The sequence below is a fragment of the Pelodiscus sinensis genome, chromosome 14 (genome assembly GCF_052426305.1).
Source record: "Pelodiscus sinensis isolate ZL-2025 chromosome 14, ASM5242630v1, whole genome shotgun sequence".
NCBI lineage: Eukaryota > Metazoa > Chordata > Testudines > Trionychidae > Pelodiscus > Pelodiscus sinensis.
Genome location: NC_143065.1, coordinates 43,446,269 through 43,469,518, shown reverse-complemented (window position 1 = coordinate 43,469,518; position 23,250 = coordinate 43,446,269). Strand labels below are relative to the sequence as shown.

Here is a 23,250-nt window from a genome sequence, read left to right as displayed (position 1 = left end):
AGGAAAAGCCCCCGTTTCCTGCTCCTTTATAACCCTTGTGCAAACACTCCTGCAGGAATTCTGACATTTTCAGCCTGTTGCAGGAGAAACCGGTGTATTAGAACGAATGTGTGTGCCTTTCTGATTAACAGCTGTTGCTAGTGGTTGCAATCCAACCCACAGCATGGGTCAGGTTTTGTATCCATGGCAGCAGGGTATTTATTACAGTTCCTACCACTCTCCACCCAGGATTGGCGGACTTTAGCCCTTAATCAAATAGCAAAGTAAGTCGGAGAACGCAGCGGCTGACTCTCTGACCAGCAGGTATAAAACAAAGGGGGGGAATTTCCTAAGCAAATGGTGAGTGCTAAACATTTTTTGATCCATTTGAAATGTGCCTTATCATGCGACATTCCGAAACTGAATGATTTTCCTCCCCTCCTTCCTTTTTCTGCTCCAGGCAAAATTTCTGTCCCAGGATCAAATTAATGGTATGTACAGTTGCTTTTTAATTAGCAGGATCAGTTTAACAAGTTTACTGCTAACGGCGTTTCTCATTAAAGGGTCTCATTTTGGGGCGTTTACTTCGTTGTTTAACGTTCTCATAATTCTTGAGGTGAACTGTCTCAGCTAGCTAATGTTTTTTAAAAGAGAACATTAGAGGCAGTCAGCCCGAAATGTCCTCGCTGCAGTTTGCAGGGTGCCATTTGGACTAGCAAAGGAAAGGGAGCAAGAAACTAGACTATTGTATAGAACAGTTGCATTCTTGTTCTTAAAAATATAAAAATACTGGATTTCACAGTGGTACGGGGTTTAATGCCCCAACTGTTTAATACTACATCTCTGGACAAATAACCGAGAGGAGATATTTGAAGCAATAATTGGAGATACTCACAAGATACGAGTTGAACCTCTCTAATCCGGAACTCTCTGGTCTGGCAACATCCGTGGTCCGGCATGATTTTAGTTAGCCAGCTGCCCACTTATCATAGGTGTGGCCAATTTCCCTGTGGTCTCAAAGTTTGTTTACAGCCACCAGTCCTGGCTCTCAGTGTTCTGTGTTATTTAGGCCTAAATGTCTTCTAAGAGCCCAGGAAGCAGTAGGAGTTTTGGTGATGCTGCTAGACAATACTGACTTCCCGTGGTCCGGCAAACTCTCTGGTTCGGCACCGGTCAGGTCTCAAGTGTGCTCAAGTTCTAATTCCCAGGTCTTCTTGTCCAACTCTTGGCAAATTGCTTCCCACCTCTCCATTTTCCCTCCCTCAAAATGGCCACAGCAGCCATCTGCCTTATTAACCACTTGGAAAGGGCAGAGGGGTCCTTGGATGAGAGAGTAAGGCAAAAGGCCCAGGGATTGGAGAGTGCTGTTTTGGAGAGGTAGCTGAATCATAGACCTATAGAATATTAGAACTAGAAGGGACCTTGAGCGGTCATCAAGTCCAGTCCCCTGCCCTCACAGCAGGACCAAGCACCATCAGATCAGACCTGACAGGTGTCTGTCCAACCTGCTCTTAAATATCTTCACTGATGGAGATTCCACAACCTCCCTAAACAATTTATTCCAGTGTTTAACCGCCATAACAGGTAGGAAGTTCTCTTAATGTCCAACCTTAACCTCCCTTGCTGCAATTAAAGCCCATTGCTTCTTGTCCTGTCCTCAGAGGTTAAGAATAATTTTTCTCCCTGCTCCTTGTAACACTCTTTTAGACACTTCAAAACCGCTATCCTGTCCCCTCTCAGTCTTCTCTTTTCTAAACTAAACAAGCCCAATTCTTTCAGTTTTCCCTCACAGCTCATGTTTTCTAGACCTTTCATCAATTTTGTTGCTCTTCCCTGGATCACCTCCAATTTTTCCACATCTTTCCTGAAATGTGGTGCCCAGAACTGGACAGAATACTCCAACTGAGGCCTAACCAGCGCAGAGTAGAGCGGAAGAATGACTTCTCGTGTCTTGCTCACAACACACCTGTTAATGCAGCCCAGAATCATGTTTGCTTGTTTTGCCACAGTGTCCTACTGTTGACTCCTATTTAGCTTGTGGTCTGCTGTGACCCCTAAATCCCTTTCTGCCAGACTCCTTCCTAGACAGTCGCTTCCCATGCTGTGTGTGTGAAACGGATTGTTCCTTTCTAAGTGGAGCACTTTGCATTTGTCCTTCTTATTAAACTTCATCCTATTGACCTCAGACCATTTCTCCAGTTTGTCCAGATCATTTTGAATGTTGACCCCATCCGCCAAAGCAGTTGCAACCCCTCCCAGCTTGGTATCATCTGCAAACTTAATGAGCATCCTCTCTATGCCAATAAAGACCGGGGGTAGCTGGGGGAGGGAGTGCCATGCATCAGGCAGGCACTGGCTGGCCCTGCACAACTCTGGCAAGCAAAGGGGTTCAGAAAGGGACCCCGAAGGTGGGAGAAAGTCAGATCCGACCGGCTCTGCAGAGCCAGCTCTGAGAAGTGCTAGGAACCCCCCTGCACCACTTCACTCCTCATCCTGACAGACACCAGGAAAGCACAGGAGGCGCGAGGGGACGGAGGACCACACAAACTTTGGCCTTTGAGCCAGGTCAGTTCATCTAGCTCCAGGAAAGAGCCTGTCACAATACAACCCCCGTCAGGAGCAGCTGTGGGAGGGAAAGAGGCTGATGCTATGCAGGGCAGGGGCAGTGCTGCCGCGCAGCTTAGCAGGAACGCTGACTAGCTATGTAGCCGCGGGTCCCTGCAAGGTAGCTCAAGGCGCATTCACTCCGAGGGCCAGGATTCCCCTCTAGGGACCAGGCTCACCTTAGGCCTGGGATTTCCCGGGCTAACTCACCCCCCTACACCTGGGGTGGGCTAGCCCATTGCAGGGGACCTGACTAGCAATCCCCAACGGCAAAATCTACCTCAGCTCTTCCTCCCCCTGGGAATAAATGGCAGCCGCACCAATGTTTAAATTGAGGGGGGTTAGAAAGCGCGGCACGGCCCACGGCCGCAGCAGAGCACCCGGGCAGCGAACAACTTTCACAGTCCCCACGTGGCCCCAGCGGCCTCACCTCATCCAGTCGCTGAACTCGGGGTCTATCCTCCCCCTTGCCCACAGCAGAGCCCAGCCCTAATCCCGGTGAGATTCAAAGGAGGGAAGGGCCAGCCCTGAGGGAAGAGAGCTACCACACAACCCCCTCCAACGCTATTTATTGCTGCTGTGAAATTCAGCTGGGGAGATTTTTGACAGGGAGTCACGCAAACACACACACACACACACACACACAGCCATCTCCTGTTTGAAAGGCTGGTTCCACAGACTAAAAGAGCACAACAAAAAAGTATGCCCCCAAAACAGCACTTGGGTCCAGGGGGCTCTCGTGGACTCCACCTTCAGCACAGCCGACTCCCCACACTTGACCCTGTACACATCATTTGAAGGGGGCTGAGGAGATCTAGACGTGGCAGGAAATGGGCCCAGTGGTCGTCCAGAGCTCTAGGAGTTCTATCCCCCAGCTTGGCAACGGATCTATGTGTGTTTCCATCCCCCTCTCCCGCCACAAAGAGAACAAAACCCTCCATCGTGAAAGTGCTTTGATCGATTGATGAGTTCGAGCTGCACCCCATGCCTTGTCCACACTGCATCATGACCCCTTCGTTGCTGCCTCTAGTTCCCCTTCCTGGCCACCCGGTGCTTCCTTTGCAACGATGAGCTTTGAACAGTGAGTCCAACAGACCCATAGGTACCAATGTCATTGATAGACTTTTGCTCAGCCTTTGCACTCAGCTCCAAATCTGTCCAGCTGCACTCTACAGCCCCGAGTCACATGATCCTAATTAACAGCAGAGAGTAACCGGCCTGCAGAACCCAACCTAAGGGCTCACCTAATTGCTCAACAGAACGCACCACAATCAGGATGACGGAAAGCATTAGGAAGCTCGCTTATTGCTAATTGCTTATTGCTAACGTGCTCTCCTGCACCATCAGCCCAATGAGTTAAAATCCAGGCTAACTTTATTAGCTAAAGGAGCCGATCTTTAGAAATTCAGGCGCCATCTTCCCCGACAAATTGACTGTTCTTTTGCCTAAGCTGTGGAGACAGGTCCATACTGTATCTCAGTCATTGTAAGGAACTCTACTACTTGCCAGATTTCAACACAGCTGTGGCAAGGTCTTAACCATCTTCTCATACCAGCCATCTATTTTCTACGCTGCTTTGGGCTGTGAAGTGTCCAACTTTACGCCAGCCCCTGCCATAGACTCTAAACTCTTCTCTCTCACCTTTAAGGCTGTCAGGGTGACTGTCAAACTCAAGCTGATACAGTGGATGTCTGCCAGACTCCAAACACAACAAAACTGACGATACTGCTCCCATTCATCTCAAGGAGGTGTTGATCTGGAATTCTGGTCCCATCAAGAGGATATGGGAAGGAGTTGGGAAAAGGTTAGCAAGACTAACACATAGATTTGTTTTGCCTGACCCCGGGTCGTGAGCCAGGAGCACATGGTAGTAGATATTGTACTACCAAAGAATACAGACGCTGCCACACACACACAAAAATCACCCTCACCCCCACACAGTTGTATTTTGACGTGGTAGCAGGCCACAGCAGCATGGCGGATTTCTTTCAGTACCGTTCAAAATGTCGACGTCTCAGTGCTGTGAATCTATTTCCCTATTTTCCCTTTGTTCATTTCCTTCGGCGTGTCACCCAGCCATGGGTCCTTCAGGAATCAGAGGGAGAAGGAGCCAGAGCTGTGAGCCGTTTGCCTCTGTAGGATTCTCTTAGTCGTTCGGAGAATGTCGGTCAATTGTTTCAACGCCACCGTCCTCTTTTTCATTAGCATTCCACCCAGTCGATCTAGACAGTGAAGTGTTTAAAGAGCTATTTCCCAAGCCGAGATCCTTTGGTGCGCTGCTGAACAGTGAAGGAGCTCAAGCACACCCTAGCTCATTAGTCTGAATCTATTAAAAGCGGTTGGAGTTGCTGCCGCTGATGGAATTAGCTGTTCCATCCTCCCGCTCCAAACTGGGGCTTGTACACAGGGCCACAGAGACTCCCTCGTGTCTCACCATTGTGGGGTCATGCTCCAGGATGGTCCCTGTTTCAGGGGAGAGACAGCTCCCTGGGTGACTGGGCACTCTGGGGATTTAGGACAGCCACATCCCTATAAAGTCCCCCGTGGGATAGATTGGCACCACCCTCTCTGCTCAGGAATCTGCTCTCGTCATTCCCTGGCTGCCATGCTGCTCTACCCCCCCCCCCCCCATCTGTTTTCTCCTCTGCCATCTTGTTTTCTTGCATTTTCTCCTCTTCTTTATTCCTTCCGTTTATTCCTTTTTGACCCTCCCCCTCAGGCACCTCCTTCCTGTCCTCCAGAATGCAACACTGCTGCAGGAGGGGTGGTGGGTACTCCACAAGCTAGTCTCTCCTCTGAGCTCAGTGCCCTGGGACAGAGCAGAGAAGCTTGGACCCACAGAGTGGTATTCACACGACATACTGGAGAACGGGTCTGAAGCCAGCAAGTGGGGCGGAGAAGTGTGAGGTGTTGCACGTGGGAAGGAAAAAGTGAATGCACAACTACACAGTGGGGGAGTAACTGACTAGACAGGAGTTGGGTAAGGACCTAGGTTCATAGAATCATAGAATCCTAGGATTGGAAGGGACCTCGAGAGGTCATCGAGTCCAGTCCCCTGCCCCCATGGCAGGACCAAATACTGTCTAGACCATCCCTGATGGACATTTATCCAACCTGCTCTTCAATATCTCCAGAGATGGGGATTCCACAACCTCCCCATGCAATTTATTTCAGTGTTTGCCTACCCTGAGAGTTAGGAACTTTTTCCTAATGTCCAACCTAAACCTCCCTTGCTGCAGTTTAAGCCCATTGCTTCTTGTCCTATCCTCAGAGGCCAAGATGAACAAGTTTTCTCCCTCCTCCTTATGACACCCTTTTAGATACCTGAAAACAGCTATCATGTCCCCCCTCAGTCTTCTCTTTTCTAAACTAAACAAACCCAATTCTTTCAGCCTTCCTTCATAGGTCATGTTCTCTAGACCTTTAATCATTCTCGTTGCTCTTCTCTGGACCCTCTCTAAATTTCTCTACATCTTTCTTGAAATGCGGTGCCCAGATCACAAATTGTATCTAAGTCAATAACATGATGCAGTTTCCAAAAAAGCCAGTAGCATGCTGGGGTGTAGAAACCAGAATGTCTCATGGAAGACATGGGAGGTTCAGAAAAAGGCAACCAAAATGATTCGGGGTATGGCGTGGCTGCCATATGAGAAGAGATTAAGAAGACTGGGACCGTTCAGCTTGGAAAAGAAATGACTGAGAAGGCATGTGACAGAGGTCTGTAAAATCCTGACTGGCGTGGAGAAAGTAAATAAGAAAAATGATCTGTTTCCTCCCATAACACTCACCAAATGCAATTCATAGGGAGCAGGTTGAAAACAAAGGGGAATATTTCTTCACCAAACCAGTGCAATTCTTTGATGGAGGATGTTGTGAAGGTCAAGACTACAACAGGGTTCAAAAAAGAACTACAGGCAGTCCCCGGGTTACGTACAAGATAGGGACTGTAGGTTTGTTCTTAAGTTGAATTTGTATGTAAGTCGGAACTGGTACATATTGTAGGGGAAACGCTAGCCAAACATTTCTCCAGAGCTCAGTTTTATTCTCCCACACCTCACTTCCCTCAGTCCTTTATTCTCAAGCTGAGGTGTCTGCTGAGAAAAGCCGCTCCGCGTCTCCCTGGTCTGCGGGGGGGAAGCAGCTAGTGCGGGGTTGCCTCACCCCGTTTGTAAGTAGGGATCTGATGTAAGTTGGATCCATGTAAACCGGGGACTGCCTGTAGATCAATTCATGGAGGTTCGGCCCATCAGTGGCTGTTTGGATGGTTAGGGAGGGTGTCCCTAGCCTCTGTTTGTCAGGGGCTGGAAATGGCTGACAGGAGAGGGATCGCTTGACGATTCCCTGTTCTGTTCACTCCCTCTGGGGCACCTGGCACTGGCCACTGTCGGCAGACAGGACACTGGGCTAGATGGACCTTTGGTCTGACCCAATATGGCCGCTCTGATGAGGTAACTGGTGCACTGTGTCTCATGGGTGCCACACTGAAGGAAAGAGATGGAAAATGGGAGAGTCCAAAGGAGAGCCACAGAAATAGTAACAGGTTTCGAAAACCTGGCTTCTGAGGAAAGGATTGAAGCCTGGGTCACGTTTAGGTGTGAAAGGAGGCCTGAGGGGGGACCCGAGACAGGCTGCCTGTATGCGAAGGGCTGTTCTAAAGAGGACAGCAATCAGTAGTTCCCCATGGCCACTGGCGGTGGGGCAAGAAGTGATGAGCTTAGCCTGCAACAAGAGAGTTTCAGGTGAGATACTAGGGCAATCCTTCTAATGCTCAGGGCAAGCTGAGCTCTGGAACAGGCTTCCCAAGGAGGTTGTGGAATCCTCCTCACTGGAAACTGGACAAACGCCGGCGTGCAGGAGACTGGACGTGGTAACTCCTCAAGGTCCCTTCTAACTGTGCATCTCCACCACGGGAGCTAGTGGCACTATAAGCCACTAGAGAAGCCAGACAGAAAAGGCCACCCGTCACTTGGACCACAAGTTCAGGAGCTGGAGTTCAATGACAAAACACCAGCTGCTCTTTTTCTCTGTTCCCTTCTCCCCTTTGGAGAGGTCTAGCATGTGTACACGTATGCGCACGCACGCGCATGTGCGCACACACAAACAACACTCAGAGTTCAGGAACTCATTTGATACTTCAGCTACAAGGGTTGATAAAAATGCTGAAAGTTTCAAACTCCGACCAGTCATTTTGCAGATTTAAATAGTCTGGCTGCTTTTTCCTCCTGATTACAGGTTGGACCTCCCTGGTTATGACCAGACTGATCCTGGATGGGGGATTTTGCTGGATCAGGCAAGGTCATTCCTGGCCTCTCCTGCTGCCAGCCCCACGCTTCTTGGCTCCCCCAGCAACCAAGCTGCCAACTCCTCCTGCACCATGTTGGGCTCCCGGCCCCTCCACTCCCACAGCGCATCAAGACTCTCTGATCCTGGAACATCCATGTTCCTGCTGGACCATGGATGTTGCTGGACCAGAGAGTTCCAGTTTATAGCGGGGCAACCTGTCGTAGATTTGCAGGAAAATTCCATGTCCTGACTAAACGGTTGGATCACAGAAATCCCCTTGGGGTTGTCCTCTGGTGTGCTGATCAAACCACTAATGCCCACCTTCCTGCCTTTTCGGGCTCCACAACCACCCAGTCCTGCGAAGCCAGAAGCTCTGGGCTCCCCCAACCAAGGCACAAAGTTGGGGTCACCATCCTGCTGCAGAGCAATTAGCTCAGCTCTGGGAGAACACAGCTATAAGGCCTTTGACAATACCCAGGAAAGTGACCCTCCCCCACCAAAAGGAACCAAAAGCCCAAATAAATCTGTCTACACTGTGTAAAAGTTTTGCACAACGTTCAGAAAGATATCTGCCCCCTTTCTCAATGAAAGAGAGATAGGAACAGTGGTTGCTTCACTTCCACCGGGTAGCAATTATTTACACATGGGGCTTGATAGTAAACAAAAGTATAAAAAGTAGGATTTAAGTGACTGCAAGTGAAAATAGACAGATCAAAGTAAGTTACTAGATTAAAATAATAAAAGCCGCAGCTAATTCTAATATACTAAGAAATTTGTTACATGCAAATTCTTACCCTCAACAGCTGTTCTTATCTCAAGTAAAATGCATCAATTCAGAGTTGATCTTTACTTTGTCCTGGGTCTAAAGCTTTTCAGAGGTCTTTAGAGTTCTTTGTTTCCAGGTTTCTTTGTGTGTATCTTCTTAGGGTGGTGTCAAGGCAGTTTCAAAAGCCAGCTGAAGACAAAGACTGATTGCTTTCCATTCTTTAGACAGTCTTTCTCCAAGGACAGGAACCTTTGGTTCAATATGCCCATCCCCATGGAAAAGTACCATATTCAAGATGGATTCCAGTACCAGGTCTTTCTAGGATCAACCACAGTTTGGGCTTAAAGGAAAAATAAAACCATTCACAGGTTGTTGGTTTGAGTACTGAGCCATTAAGTTCCTAAAGTATCATTAAATTCCTCTCATTTGCACATTTAGAATTAAAACAGATTCACACTTCACATTTCTAACTCCACATTCAAGAATGACACATACACAAAAATAGACTACATAGATTCAACAGACTGTAACTTTAAAAATGATATGTTACATGACCGGCTTTGAATAAAGTATCTGGGAGTTATGCATATTCCTATTCATAAGTCAATTTTCATAAAAGCACAGGGGGAAAGAGGGGAGTGTGACAGAGACTAAGACAATATTGGATGGCAACACGGTATTTTTTGTTTTGAACTAGAATTCAAGGAATGTTTTTCTCTATATGATAAGAAACAAAAAGGCAAGATAAATGCCAGCGACCTAATCACAGTGATGCGGTGCCTGGGAACCAGCCCAACTCTACGAGAGGTAGAGAGACATCTTCAAGGGCATAAAATTGGTAAGTAAAATAGACGTAGATTTCAAGGATTATTAAAACCAGATGGATGATATGTAGAACTCACAATCTGACAACAACCCAGGGAAAAGTAGATCTAAAATATTCAACGAAAAGGACCACCCCATCCAAACTAGCAGAAGCAGCAGAACGTGATGGAATTTTCTAAGACTCAGCTTTTCTGATGTCAAGGGACTATAGCAATAAAAATGAGCATGGCAGGAATCTAAGTAGATTTGGGTTTAAGATGGGACAGCCCAGCTTATACAGGATAACCAGGAACTGGTCACAAGAGTGGTGAGATGTGCTGGGTGACGGATGGGAGTGGCACATATAGAAGACACTGCAGATACGTCAAAAAGAGGTCTGAAAATGGTGGCCTAAGGGAGGAGTAAGAAAAGGAGACACGCACTTAGGAAAATTGTGCTGCTGCAGTTGTAATGAGCTGCAACCTTCCTGAGATTGGCGAGTCCTGCCACACTAGGCTACGAGGAAGGTAACGAAAAACGTCATTTTCAGCTCCAGATGTTTTATCCAATTATTTCTAAAAAGCACAGAATGGGGGTCCCCGAAGAGTCATGAACTGAGGTGGTGGACACCAAACGTTTTCTGAGCATCTGACAAGGCTACAGACAGGCCCACTGCTACTCTGGCAGCGGCCAGAACCACTGGCCCCTTTAAATGACCGCCAGAGCACCTCTCTACATGGTATTGAAGGCTTGGGGGCCCAGCACCATAGCCTGGGCTACACTGAGGACTGGTTGCCCTGGTCCCACCTCAAGCCCCACCCTTCTGGGGGTGCAGAGCTGGGGCCTCCACACACCTTGCCCCGAGGCCCACGGAAGCTGTACACCCCCCAGCTATGGAATTGTTACAGTTCAAGACCAGGCTCCTCCAGTGACTATGAGGAAAACATCCATCCACAGATGAGCTGAAATTTGGTTCAGGCCCTTTTCATGGCATAAGGTTTTCCCCAGAAGGGCCCCTACAAGGAGGTCCTTGGCAGTTTACTCAGGCTGAGGCAGTATTGCCACCAGTTGTACTTATTCTTTCAATTCACCTTATGCACCAGGAGGGCTGCCCTTAACTTTAAACACCCTACAGAAGCAGGATGAACGAGGCTCCCAATTAACCCCACACAGCCATGGCCCCATCACCCCCATGCTAGGGCCCAAATGAGTTCCCCTTTTCGCTAGGGGAGGCCTCCGAGACCAGCGGAATTCAGGCAGGCCCTTGGTAACGTCTCTCCGCACTGACAAGGCAAAGGCCTAGTGCAGCATGAGGCCTTTGGAAGGGACACGAGGCAGGCAAGATGGGCTGTCAGCGAGAGACCGACCACCCAGATCCGGTCAATACAAACAAGGAGAGACCAGGCTGTTGCTCTAGATTGGGCCAGCAGGCCGAGTTCTGAGAGAGAAGGGGAAGAACAAAGGGTGGAGGATGCGAGGCTGACAGGGCGTGTCTACGTCAGGAGTGTGACAAAGCTCCTACTTGAACGGGGTGGGTCCTGCACTTTCCGGAGGAGTTGCTTGCCTCAGAAGCTCATGGCAGTCCTCAGTTTTAGGCACCCCGCCTAGGGCATCAACGTGCTGTTTGCTGAGCTCCTCTCATCACTGGCCAGAGTAAGGTATAGAGGGAGAACAAACTCCACAGTCCCAGTGGACTCCCAAATGAACAAAGTGCTGGGTAAACCTCTTTCTTTTCCCCAGCCCATCTTTTTTCCAAGTGGTGTTGGGGGGAACCTGAGCCCAACCCTCGACTCTGGGTTCCAGCCCAGGGCCTTGTAATAGCAGCTGCCTATGAGAGAGTCTCCAACACCTGCTATGAGGCAGCTCCAAGACCCCTGGGCTACTTCCCAGCACTTTCCTTCTCTCAGGCTCGTCCTCACAGTATCCACTTGGTGCTTTTCTCCTAAACAACCAGCAGCGCTCCCTCCGTCCTCTCAGCTACTCTCGCACCTAACTAACTGCAGGGATATAGCCAGTCTCAACTGGTTCTTTAATTGGCCCCAGGTGTTCTAATTAGCCCACACACCCCTGACTCTGCAAGCCCTCTCAATTAGCTCCAGGGGCTCAACTGCCCTCTGCTGGTTCGAGACCAGACCCTGCCTGTTACCCTGAGAACAGAGATCTCCTCAGTCTGAGGCTAATATACCTCCCTTCTGTTACTTTCTTGTAACCGGACCCTGTCATCGTAGCTACCCAGTAACATTTGCCATTTTGTGTCCTGCTCCCAGACAGAAAGGCAGAACTGGATTTCTCCACGTTCCTGACCATAATGTACAGGCAAATGCAGCAGGAGGACCCCGTGAAGGAAATCCTGGCAGCCCTGGCCATGACAGACAAGCAGAAGAAGGGTTTCATCGCCGCGTCCGAGCTGAGAGCCAAACTCACCCGGCTGGGAGAAAAGCTCTCGGAGGGCGAAGGTACACGTCACACGGCAGCTTACGTTCAACCCACTCCTAGCCACCTCTTCTCCCTCCCCCGCCTCCCCAGGGCCAGCCAGGCAGGCGGTGACCAACACCTGCGGATGCAGCGCACGTGACTGCTTCTGCCCAGGGCTGAACCTAGGAGTTGAGGCACACGCCTCATTGGTTAGCCAAGTCACAGGGTCATGGCCCAATCCCAGCCCAGAATCCTGGTATCAGAGCACAAGCCGTACAGTATGACATTGTGTGGTCACAATTCTAGGTCATCACACTCCTGCCACACATGCAGGGCCAGCATTAGACCTACGCTGTTGCGAGAGGCACCACTAAATTTGGGACCCCAGGCAGCACCAGCTCCAGTGGCTCCAATCTCCCAGTCCCCCCCGCCTCCCAGCCTCATTGGACCCAATCCCCCAGCTCCCTGCTCCGCTTCCCAGCCTCGTCAGATCCAATCCCCTGGCCTCCGGTCCCCCTGACCCAATCCTCTGACACCTCCCCCATCCCTGCAGTTTTGGTAGGCCGTTCTGCCTGCAGGTCCAGCCACCTGTGCCACTCGGTCTTCCTGTTCCCACACCCGTCTCCCTACCCTCCTCCCGGCCCCCCAAGCTCCTGCCCACACAGCCCTACCCCATGGAATGGCTGCCCCCTCCCCTGCAGGTGCAGGTGCTTTAGCTATGCAAGGCACCAAAAATCTTCAGGGTCAGAGGTGAAATTAAGCAGGGGGGAGGGATAGCTCAGTGGTTTGAGCATTGGCCTGCTAAACCCAGGGTTGTGAGTTCAATCCTTGCGGAGGCCATTTAGTGATTTGGGGCAAAAATTCATCAGGGATGGTACTTGGTCCTGCTGTGAAGGCAGGGGACTGGACCTGATGACCTTTCAAGATCCCTTCCAGCTCTAGGAGATAGGTGCGCCAAGGTGCACCGCTCTGGTAAGAACTGGCTGAGCAGCGGCAAAAGCCAGCGGAGCGCTAGTTAACGAGCTGGTGGAGACCCGGGGTGCAGGACAGCACCTGTAGGAAAGGTTAAGTTACCTGCATACACGGTTGCCACATCACGGAGTTGCTCTCTGTAACTTCCCACCGTGCTCCTGCTGCTCTTCTGACACCATCGGTACCTTTCCTACACTGGGCAGAACAAGAGGCAAGACAGACCAAGCCACATACTGCTGTGCAGCCCCAAGGTGAGGTGCTGATCTAAATCACAGACAAGACGCTGCCTTCTTGCCTTCTTTCCATCAACAGGGCTGGTCCTAACCAATTGGCGGCCAAGGGCAACCACCCGGCTCACCCGTAGGGTTGCCAGATGGTTTCCAAAAAACACCACACAGCACAAAAATTTGTCAAACAAAAATACAAAACCAAAACCGCTGGGGGGGAATTTGTTGAGCAAAAAAAAAAAAAGTTGGGGAGTAACCAGGGAAACCTGGGGGAGGATTCGGGAGGTCAGGCCAAAATGTGGTTATAGCCCGCCCCTAAAGATCGTCTCTGTCCATCAATATGTTGTTCACCTCACGTTAAAGTGGGGCGGAGCCTAGGGAGCAGTCGAGTGGCAGCAGACAGTCAGAACAGATCCCTGCTCTTGGGGTTCACCTGCAGAAAGAAACCCAGTAGGCGATGCGTTGAGAGAAAGGAACGCTCTTTTAGGCCATTGTCTGGGCTTCCTTACACAGGTGTGAGTCTGAAGCACCTCTAGGTGAGTGATTCTCCGTTCACACCTGCAAAAAGGGGGGTTGGCCCATGGTAGCAGCCATCAGAAGGTGCAGGATCAGAGCCCCGCCGAAGAACTAAGAGGCCACAGTTGGAATATTGTGTCCAGTTCTGGGCACCGCATTTCAAGAAAGATGTGGAGAAATTGGAGAGGGTCCAGAGAAGAGCAACAAGAATGATTAATGGTCTAGAGAACATGAGCTATGAGGGAAGGCTGAAGGAATTGGGCTTGTTTAGTTTGGAAAAGAGAAGACTGAGGGGGGACATGATAGTCGTTTTCAGGTATCTAAAAGGGTGTCATAAGGAGGAGGGAGAAAACTTGTTCATCTTGGCCTCTGGGGATAGAACAAGAAGCAATGGACTTAAACTGCAGCAAGGGAGGTTTAGGTTGGACATTAGGAAAATGTTCCTGACTGTCAGGGAGGTCAAACACTGGAATAAATTACCTGGGGAGGTTGTGGAATCCCCATCTCTGGAGATATTTAAGAGTAGGTTAGATAAATGTCTATCAGGGATGGTCTAGACAGTATTTGGTCCTGTCATGGGGGCAGGGGACTGGACTCAATGACCTCTCGAGGTCCCTTCCAGTCCTAGTATTCTATGATTCTATGGTTTTAGGTGGCCGATTTTGCCTCCACCTTTTACAATCCCCAGAAAAGCTTTTTCTGCTTCAAATGTGACATGTCTGTGGACTGAAGCTTTTCTGGGGGGGAGTCTAAATCTGAGGGGAATCTCAACAAGTCATGTTCGGAAATTTGCCAAGTGTGGTCGCCACCACCGCTGTGGGAAGTAGCTGTTGGCTTGATGTAATTTCCTTCCTATGTTTGTGTCAGTGGCTCTTAGCACCCTCTCCCTCCCCAATATACAAATTGTTCCAGCACCCTGAGTACCACCAGATATTTAAAATGTTTGTGACTCTTAATTACTCCAAACTCAGTCAGCTACACCTCACTTTTGACAGCAGCGCTCTCAAAGCTCTGTTCGTTGTGTCATATTCCAGGCAAGAGGCTGCCTAGCTGTGAAGTGACTGAATCCCTCTGATAGTTAGGAAGACTGGCAAGATCTCTCTAGAGTCTGGCAGATTCGGCAAGATTTGCGTTAAAGCCCAAGTCAACCGACTTGGAGTTCATGCCCCCAGGCTCTTCAGTGGTACAAGAACTGCCCTTATTAAGACTCTCATGGAATTTTAATGCAATTGGCACAGATTTAAAATATAGGTCGAACCTCTCTAGTTCAGAACTCCCTGGTCTGGAAACATCCGTCGGATGTCCACTTTTCATCGAGGTGGCCAATTTCTCCCAGCCCCATAAACATTTGTTTACAGCTACCCATCCTGGCTCTCAGTGTTCTGTGCTATTATTTAGCTCTAACTTACCCCTAAATGTCATCTAACAGCCCAGTAAGCCATGGAAACATTGCTGATGCTGCTAGACAATATTGACCTCCCGTGGTCCAGAAAATTCTCTGGTTCAGAATCAGGTCTCGAGGGTGCCAGACTAGGGAGGTTCAACCTGTTCTCCATCCTTTACCATTATTAGCTCAATCAATTTTCAGGGAGAAGTCAGGCAACAGTCTGTTAGCATATCCCACTAAGGGTGTGTCTTCACAGCAAAGTTATTTTGGATTATGGCCGTTATTCTGAAATAACTGTGCAAGCATCTACACAGCAATTCCGTTATTTTGAAATTATTTTGAAATAACAGATGGCTTATTCCAAGTTCTGTAAACCTCATTCTACGAAGAACAACACCTATTCCGAAATAGCTGTTTTGAAATAAGGAGTGTGTAGACACTCCACTGCTGCTATTTCGAAATACCCCCTCACCAGCCCCCTTCTAAGTTGTTCCTCCTAGGGCTCTAAATCGAGATAGCGCGTCTACATTAGGGAAATCTTCCTCAGACTAATTTAGAGGCTTCCCTGCAGTGTAGGGGTATGTCTAGACTTCAGACTTTTGTCAACAGAGGCTTTGTCGACAGATACTGTCGACAAAGCTTCTGTCGACAAAGAGCGTCTAGACTACATCCAGTTCTGTCGACAAAGCAAGCCGCTTTGTCGACAGAGTGTAGACACAAAGGACAGTGTAGATGCAATAACGCCTTCTGTCGACAGAAGGCGTTATTCCTCATAGAATGAGGTTTACCGCCGTCGACAAAACTGCCGAGTTCTGTCGACATTATGTTGACAGAACTTGGTGGTAGTGTAGATGCAGGTATAGTTTTGTCGACAAAAATTCACTTTTGTCAACAAAACCCTGTAGTCTAGACACACCCTAGATGTGCTATGTTGAAATATACTATTTTGGAATATCAGTTCCGGAATAGCTTATTCCAAAATAACTGCAGTGGAGACGTAGCCTAAGGGAACATTCTAGAATAGCAGCTCCTGCACCTTTTTGCATTCAAAGCTGGTTAGTTATCACTCAAGTGATTGTTAAAAGCTGAATAACTAGTGAGAACATTCTGGAAGCATTAGCCATAATTAAAAACATCTTAGGTAGGAGCCCTGCAATTACCTAAATTGGGAGGCTTTTCACTTGCATTTGAGAGCAGATTTAGTTCGCCAGCTAAATTACAATGAACCATCGATATTAATGAAGCAAGCCTCCAAATAAGACATTTACCTCAGACCTTGGCTTGACACAATGAACTCCGGCTTGTTAAGCGGCAATAAACATTTGATGCTGGAACGGACTCCATTTCGTTGGCGTCTGCTAGGATCAGGAACTACTAGCTTGTGGCTTCGTCCATGGTGCTGCTTAACGTGGGCGTTCAAAAGCCTTCATCTCCCCAGTGAAATATTGTTCTCCATTTTCCAGACAGCAATGGGTAAATGTTACCCTGGTGTAGTATTTAAAATGCTGTTCAGCTTTGGCTGTGGTGGGTTTGAAGTTTCTGCCTTTGCAAAGGAATACGGTTACCACGAGGATCGTTCCTCGGTTGAAAGTAGAAATAGCTCCTCTGATCACACAAAGAACAGTTACTCCGCACCTTAGAGTAACGAGGGTGCGGCATGACGGGTTGTCCAGATGGAGTCCACTCTTGCTGTCCTGAGAGGTAAGAAGGGACAGAGGGACAGTTGGATTCACTCTGCTCATTAGGGTCTTGGGTTGGACGCTGCAGGAGTGGCCCCAAAACACACAATGGATGGAAGGAATTTCCTCCCAGGCACTCGCGCTAGACACCTGTGGCTGGCCCGTGACAGCTGATTCCAGCTCATGGGGCTGTTTCTAGGACACCGTGGGGTGGAAGGGACCCAAAGCCTGCACGTCTACACGGCACTGAAATAGCCCCGCTGCACAGATGTCCTCCAAGAGTGAATTATCCCTTCCTCACCAGGCCTGGCTCCTCTCCTGCCTTTTCCCCCCCAGAAACGACATGGTGCTGCCTTCTCCGTACCCTGGTGCTTTCGTTGCCACCAACATTTCCATAAATCCCTGTGCCGGTCTATTTATAACCCCAATAGTGCTTTGTGGCCCTCAGAAGGCTCCTCCCTTGGCACGTCCTTCTTGCCGCTTCAACAGCCTTGAGCACATTGGCTCTTGGCCCATCCAGTTGCCCAGCTTGATTTTCTAATTACCCCCCTCTCAGCTTTCCCAAGCAGAACTAATGGGCATCTGAGTGATCAGAGTGCAGGTTCACCTGTTCCACCCCCTACCCAAACGGAACGTCGATGGCCAGTGCTATCCAGGGGAGACTAGAGGATTTAAAGGTCTCTTAACGGTATCTGCCACAAAATCACTGGACAGACAAGCCGGGAAAGGGACTATCTGTTATTGGACCAACTGCTGGTGGTGCAAGGATGCTTTCAAGCCATTCAGAGCTTTAATTAGATGCCATACAAGTCTTAAGATTTATTTTAATATTGATTTTAATCTACTGTTAAAGAAATATGTTTTGAAGACCCAGAAGCAGGGCCGAGCGCATTAGCAACCAGACTCCTCTTCCCTCCCGACATTGGAGAGGAGATATCCTATGTCCAGTGGGTTGGTGCACAATGCTGAGTTGCAGCCATGTTGGTCCCAGGGTATTCATGACACAAGGTGGGGGAGAGAATAAGTTTGAGATGACAAGCTTGCGTTGGGGGAGCTGGCGGAGAGAAAAACGTCCAAGGTTACACAGAGCTCTTCCTTAGGTCGCAAGGAGAGCTGTGCGTAAGCGCAAACACTTGTCTCACACCAACGAAAGGTATTTTCCTCACCTGCTGGGTCCTCCAGGGTACAATATGACACTGCAGATGCATTTTCACGTGCTGCGTCCTCTCTGAACATGCCTGACTGGCACTTTATCCTTTGAACATGATACTCGAAAATTGACCACCCATCACAGATGTATCAACTGCCCCTCTGGACGGCTGAATTTGGTGAGTGGCCAACGTCCGAACAGCGGTAGTGGGGTGAGGACTTTTGCACAGTTATAGTGAAATGCATCTGTCATGGCTCCTTCCCCACTCCGGCATGATAAATGAAGAAGTGGGGGCCAGCAAGTGTACCCCAACGCCTAATCTACCAGGCTTTGGTATAAAACTTCCCCCAAAATCTTAAAAACCTAGATCTTGGGAATAAAACTTCCGCTGCCACCACCCAAATATGGATAAAGAAATCAGGGGAAAGATCATTTAGGAAATCTCACCCCTATTATAAAAATCAGGACACACAAGTAACCAATGCCAGGGTAATAAAGAGAAAAGAGAAGACTTTTATTATTACAACAATATTCCTGTTGCAGGCATAACGACTAGATGGGAAGGAAACAAAATATACTCATGGAGAAACTCCATGGGCCTAGAACTTAGTTACAAAGAAAAGCCAAACATCTTTTAAGCAGTGCCAGATCTCAGATCCCATACCCAACCCTTAAAACAATAAAGCCTAACGAAACTTCCTAAACTTTACCCTACTTACAGAAAATGAAGAATGGTGTCTTGGAGAGAGAGAGAGAGAGAGACATGCTTGACCCTCTCTGTAGCTGCAGAGAACACACCCAGAGAGACAAAAAGGAGAAAAGAAAAAACCCAAATTCCTTTGTCCCAGTTTGAAAGTCCCACCTACATTCCTACTGGTCACTCCACCTGGCTAGGTGTAGTTAACTCCTTAATCCCCAGGCTGCTGGCTAACCCTCATAATCATGCCAGCATCACACTGTCACAGTCCTCCAGAGACACTGGCGTGGCAACGTCTTATCCCCTAACACACAGCCCGTTATTGCATTGCTAGAGCCATATCTACTATGTATTGAAGAGAGTTTGTCTGTGTGTCTGTTCAAGAACTCCCAAACCAGGGGTAGGGAATCTCAGGCCTGGAGGCTGAATGCGGCCCTCAACTTTCCTGGATCCAGCCCCTGAGGCTCATGGCTCCGCCCCCCAGCATTGGGGAGCCTGTGTTGGCACTTCAGTCCCCCCCCCACTGCTCTCCTGGGGAGCTGGAGCACACAAAATCTACTAGGCTGGCCCCTCTCCCAGGTGTGTGAGGAGAATGTGGGGAGCGTCTTTCTCCTCATGAGGGTCCCCCTCGCTTCTCACTTCTGTGCAGCCCCCGACTGATTTTTCTGTGGGTCAGCAGGCCCCAACCCCAGAAAAGTTCCCCACCCCTGTCCTAAACAGTAAGAGCTAGGACCACCAAATTCAGCACACAACTTCCTCTGATCACAACTTCAAGCAAGTTCATGGTTTGCGTGTGCCAGGAAAATGGGAGGTGCCTGGAATCAACCAAACAGAAAAGGGATAGAATGGCCAAAGCGAGTACAAGTCCTCACAACTGACATCACTGAGTGGATGTTGAAAGAGACTGAACCAAGACGAGCCAGAAAAATAGGATGAAACTGGAAGAGGATTGCTTCGCAATAAATTGCTTCTCTGACAGGGAAGAGATAAAACGGAAATATGTGGAGTAGTGCTCTGTTGTGGCACTAGCGGGTAACGCCGGGTAAATCTTTTACTTATAAATATAATTAGAATGCTAAACCCATAATGAAATCTCTTGGTTTCAATTGCTAAGGGCCCGCGTATAGGACAAAGTGGTACTGGCCTTTGTAAGGTGTGAATTTAAATTAACTTCATTAAACCAGTGCAACCTTGGCACGGACACATTTTGGTTTAAGCCTGGTTTAGTTTATGTCAATAGGGAATACGTTTAATTTAAACTCAAATAAGCCGCTCAGACGGAAATCAAAATGTGTCCACACAGGGATTACACCAATGTAGAAGTTGGTTAAACTGGTAAAACCTCCCGTAGGAAAAAACGTGTGGATGAGATGCTTGATCCAAGTCAGCTCAACTCCATGGGCTTTCCTAGGACTAACATTTACCTCAGGGGAGGACAGACCCTCTGTGCTCGTGTCCCCCAGTCACCTCTCCATTCTGAGCTCTCACGGGTGTTTTACAAATACAGTCGGCCACCAACATTTGAAGTAACTCACTTAGTGTCGGCCAGCTGTGTAACAGATTATTGCCTTTTGTTCTTTACAGTGGATGACCTTCTAAGAGAAGCGAACATTGCCCCCAACGGGATAGTGAAATATGAAGAATTTGTCCACACCCTCACCCTTCCCGTTGCAGACTTCTGAATATCAGGATGAGGAGACTGCGTCGGTAGGAAAACAGGCAAACTTTCCCAGCTTGTTTTCCTGGGTTGTCCTCCCTGGAATTAACTCTGCTTGCCTTAACGGATCAATGTTTTGCCTTATTAGAGTGAAGTATTTTCCCATGGTGAGGCATGGCCTCTGTTCCTTGTCAGTTGGAATGGAGGGTCCCATGTCCAATACTGGCTGTATTATTTTAAATAAACTGAATGTCACGTTACGTTGTATAACGCGTATCATGCCCACTGATTAGGAATTAGTGTTTTGAAATTATGCTATACTTTAAATGGCTTTTCCAGTGCAAAATCAACTACCTGCCTTAATGTCACGGAGAGTAAAGAATAGGAAGCGAGAACAGCTATTTGGTGTCACGCTGGGCTCGTGGTGTCCGACTGTTCCCTGCGTATAAGGCAGTGAATCAGCCGCTCGTGGCTGTTCAAGCTTGGGGAGGGTGTGGGAAGATTGGGGAACAGAGCGCAAATCAGGTGATTCGAGGTGCTCTGGAAGTGCTGGGAGGGAGAGAGAGGAGTAGGAAGTGTGGGGTTCCGGCGCCCCAATGAGAGAGGTGTGTGGGAGAGGACAAATGGGGGTCTACGGGCCACAGGCGGAACGTCAGCAGGCCGCCGGCTGTTGCGGCCTTCCAAGATGGAGGGTGGAAAGGCTGATTCCCCACTCTGGCACGATGAATGCAGAAGTGGGGGCCCACAGTAGTAACCCCAAAACCTGATCTCTCCAGGCTTTGGTATAAAGCTTCCCCCCAAAATCTTAACAACCTAGATTTTAGGGATAAAAATCCACTGCCGCCACCAAGTGCTTTTAAACCCACTAACAGGAGTGGACGCTTGAAACCAACCCCAGGGCGCCCCAAGCTCTTTTCTCCAAAGAGCCTGAAAAAGAAAGAGAAAATACAAACTGCAGTCTGTGGCTGCTATCCCCTAGTCAGAGGCCTGCAGATCCCACAGACAGATTTTCCAGGACACAGAACTGAACCAATACCAGGTTAATAAAAAAGAAAGAACTTTTATCATCAAAACAATACTCCTGTTGCAAGCATAATGACTAGATAGAAAAAGTCACCACTTAATATACTCATGGGGACTCCCATGGGCTCAGGACTTAGTTACAAAAGAGAGGAAAACCCATTTCTAACAGCACAGGCATCAGATCCACAGTCCCCCAACAGAAAACAATCAAACGGATTTATTTAAACTTTACCCTCCTTACACATTATGAAGAGTCTTTTTCTTGGAGAGAGACCTGTCTTCTGTCTCCCTCAGTATCTAGAGCAAAACTAGCTCAGAGACAAAGGAAGGGAAATCCCAATGTTCCTTTGTCTCAGTTGGAAATCCCTATCTGCATTTCTATCAGCTGACAGCTACCTGGCTTAGGTACAGTTAACCCCTTAGTCCCCAGGCTGCTGGCCATGCCTCATGACCATGACAGAGGGCCACTCATGCAAGCTCGCTCATTATTCTTGGTTGTCGGTCACTGGGATCAGGTATCCTAGGGTGCTTGACTATGCTACTCATAGAGCTTGGCAAGTTTGGAATGACCACGCCTACCACTCGAGCCACGGGATACACCCCACCCACCACTCAACTGTCTTGCTGTTATGAAGAAGCTGAGCCAACGCAGCGCTGGGCAGGAGAGCTCAGAACCCCAGTGACTGTCTGGATGAGGACAACCGTCAGGCAGATTTGAGTTCTTCCAACAATCAAAGCAACAATAGTGATTGGACTTAGAGCGAACTGCAAGAAAGATGAGCCTTCCTATTACTTTGCAAGGGGCTCCCTGGGCAACAGGATTTTACTCATCCAGACTCTTGAGGAGCAGAGGACAAAGAAGAACAAGATCTCCATACTACCATGTTTATGACCTTTTATTCATCAGGAAGCTACGTCAACATGCAACGCCATAAGGAAGTCTCTGTGAAGTTGAAAGCTTGTGTCTCCCCATGAAGTTGGTCCATTAGAAGGTACCACCTCACCCACCTTGACTCTCCATGAAGTTGGATACCCACAGTAACTCCTGAAACAGGAAACCATAGGCTTGGGCTACGAAATCTCAACCCTGCAGAAAAGCTAGCCACAGGCCTGGGCCGAGAGGTCATGGCCTAGCTGCCCAGCACACACTCCTAATGCCACATTGGCAGCGTTTACACAATACAGCGGTGATGGCAGAGAAGTGCAGCCCGGGCTGATCAAAGTCATGCAACAGCGTGGGCTGAAATTTCAGCCTGAAGCATGGTCCCTTGACCCGGCTATACATTTCAGACTCCATAATCAACAGCACACCTGGTGTCAACGGGAGGTTGGCACAGCCAATGGTCTTTATCTAGTCCCCAAACTTGTACCTGATCTCTCTTCAGTACATTAGCAAGGTAATACCCTCCCAGCTAGGACATTGCTATTTCTATCCATTGGCTCTCGTCCCTCCCCCATCTCCTTTCTTTCCTTCAGCAACTCTCCCGTTCCCGTCCTTCGCTCTTCCATTGATCAGATGACCAGCAATGACATAGTTAACCGATATCAATGCTAGGTTTTAGAATTGATTCCCTAATGTAGCTCAGATGGCATGGGGGAAGACGTCGCCCCTCAGGCATTTTTCCAGGCTGGCTGCAGACTCTGGAAAACTCCACATTCACATTTGAGAAGTTCTTTCTTCCGCCACTGAAGCCAAAACCTTTCATTTCTAAAAAGCCAACCCAGATTTCACAGAATGTGACCGCTCCATGTAGGCCATCTAAATTCATCAGCGGGATTGGATCCACGTTTGGCTTGGTAGAACATTTCAATTCATGAAAAATTAAACAGAGGTCCCAATGTTTGGGCCAGCTACATAGAATTTTGTACCTAGGGTTTTGTTAATCAGCCACAGAAACCTGGTTTGTGCATCCCCACCTGCCATGATGCCCTAGCCACATGAGTATCAATGCATTCTGGAAGCTCGCTCAAAAGCCTGGTCTACACTGGGAGTTCAGGCTGAACTTAGTCGCGTTCTATCAATTTTCTGAACAATGAGTCCACACCACAAGCCCGTTGTGTCACCTTTAAGGACTTTAAAGTTGATTTCTG

At 48.6% G+C, this 23,250-nt stretch overlaps 2 protein-coding genes across 4 annotated transcripts in view; one reads left to right on the top strand and one right to left on the bottom strand.

Annotated features, from left to right (window-relative positions):
- Nucleotides 1-8,964, bottom strand: part of FEM1B (fem-1 homolog B) — a 56,512-nt gene extending 47,548 nt beyond the window's left edge. Inside the window, exon 1 of the mRNA XM_075896848.2 lies at nt 8,661-8,964. The gene's annotated coding sequence lies outside the window, so the exon portion shown is untranslated. The remainder of the gene's footprint in view (nt 1-8,660) is intronic.
- On the top strand, nt 179-20,396 carry CALML4 (calmodulin like 4). 3 transcript variants are annotated; one of them, XM_089782093.1, is made up of 6 exons: nt 187-339; nt 440-470; nt 9,330-9,470; nt 11,704-11,892; nt 13,027-13,074; nt 20,064-20,396. In XM_089782093.1, exons 1-6 carry the CDS (start codon nt 337-339, stop codon nt 20,159-20,161), a joined length of 510 nt encoding a protein of 169 aa, XP_089638219.1. In that variant the 5' UTR covers nt 187-336; the 3' UTR covers nt 20,162-20,396. The 3 variants fall into 3 exon arrangements, with proteins under 3 accessions (XP_089638220.1, XP_089638219.1, XP_089638218.1); XM_089782094.1 differs by lacking the exon at nt 440-470 and having other exon boundaries at nt 179-339; XM_089782092.1 differs by lacking the exons at nt 187-339; nt 13,027-13,074.
- Nucleotides 20,397-23,250: the final 2,854 nt, after the last annotated feature.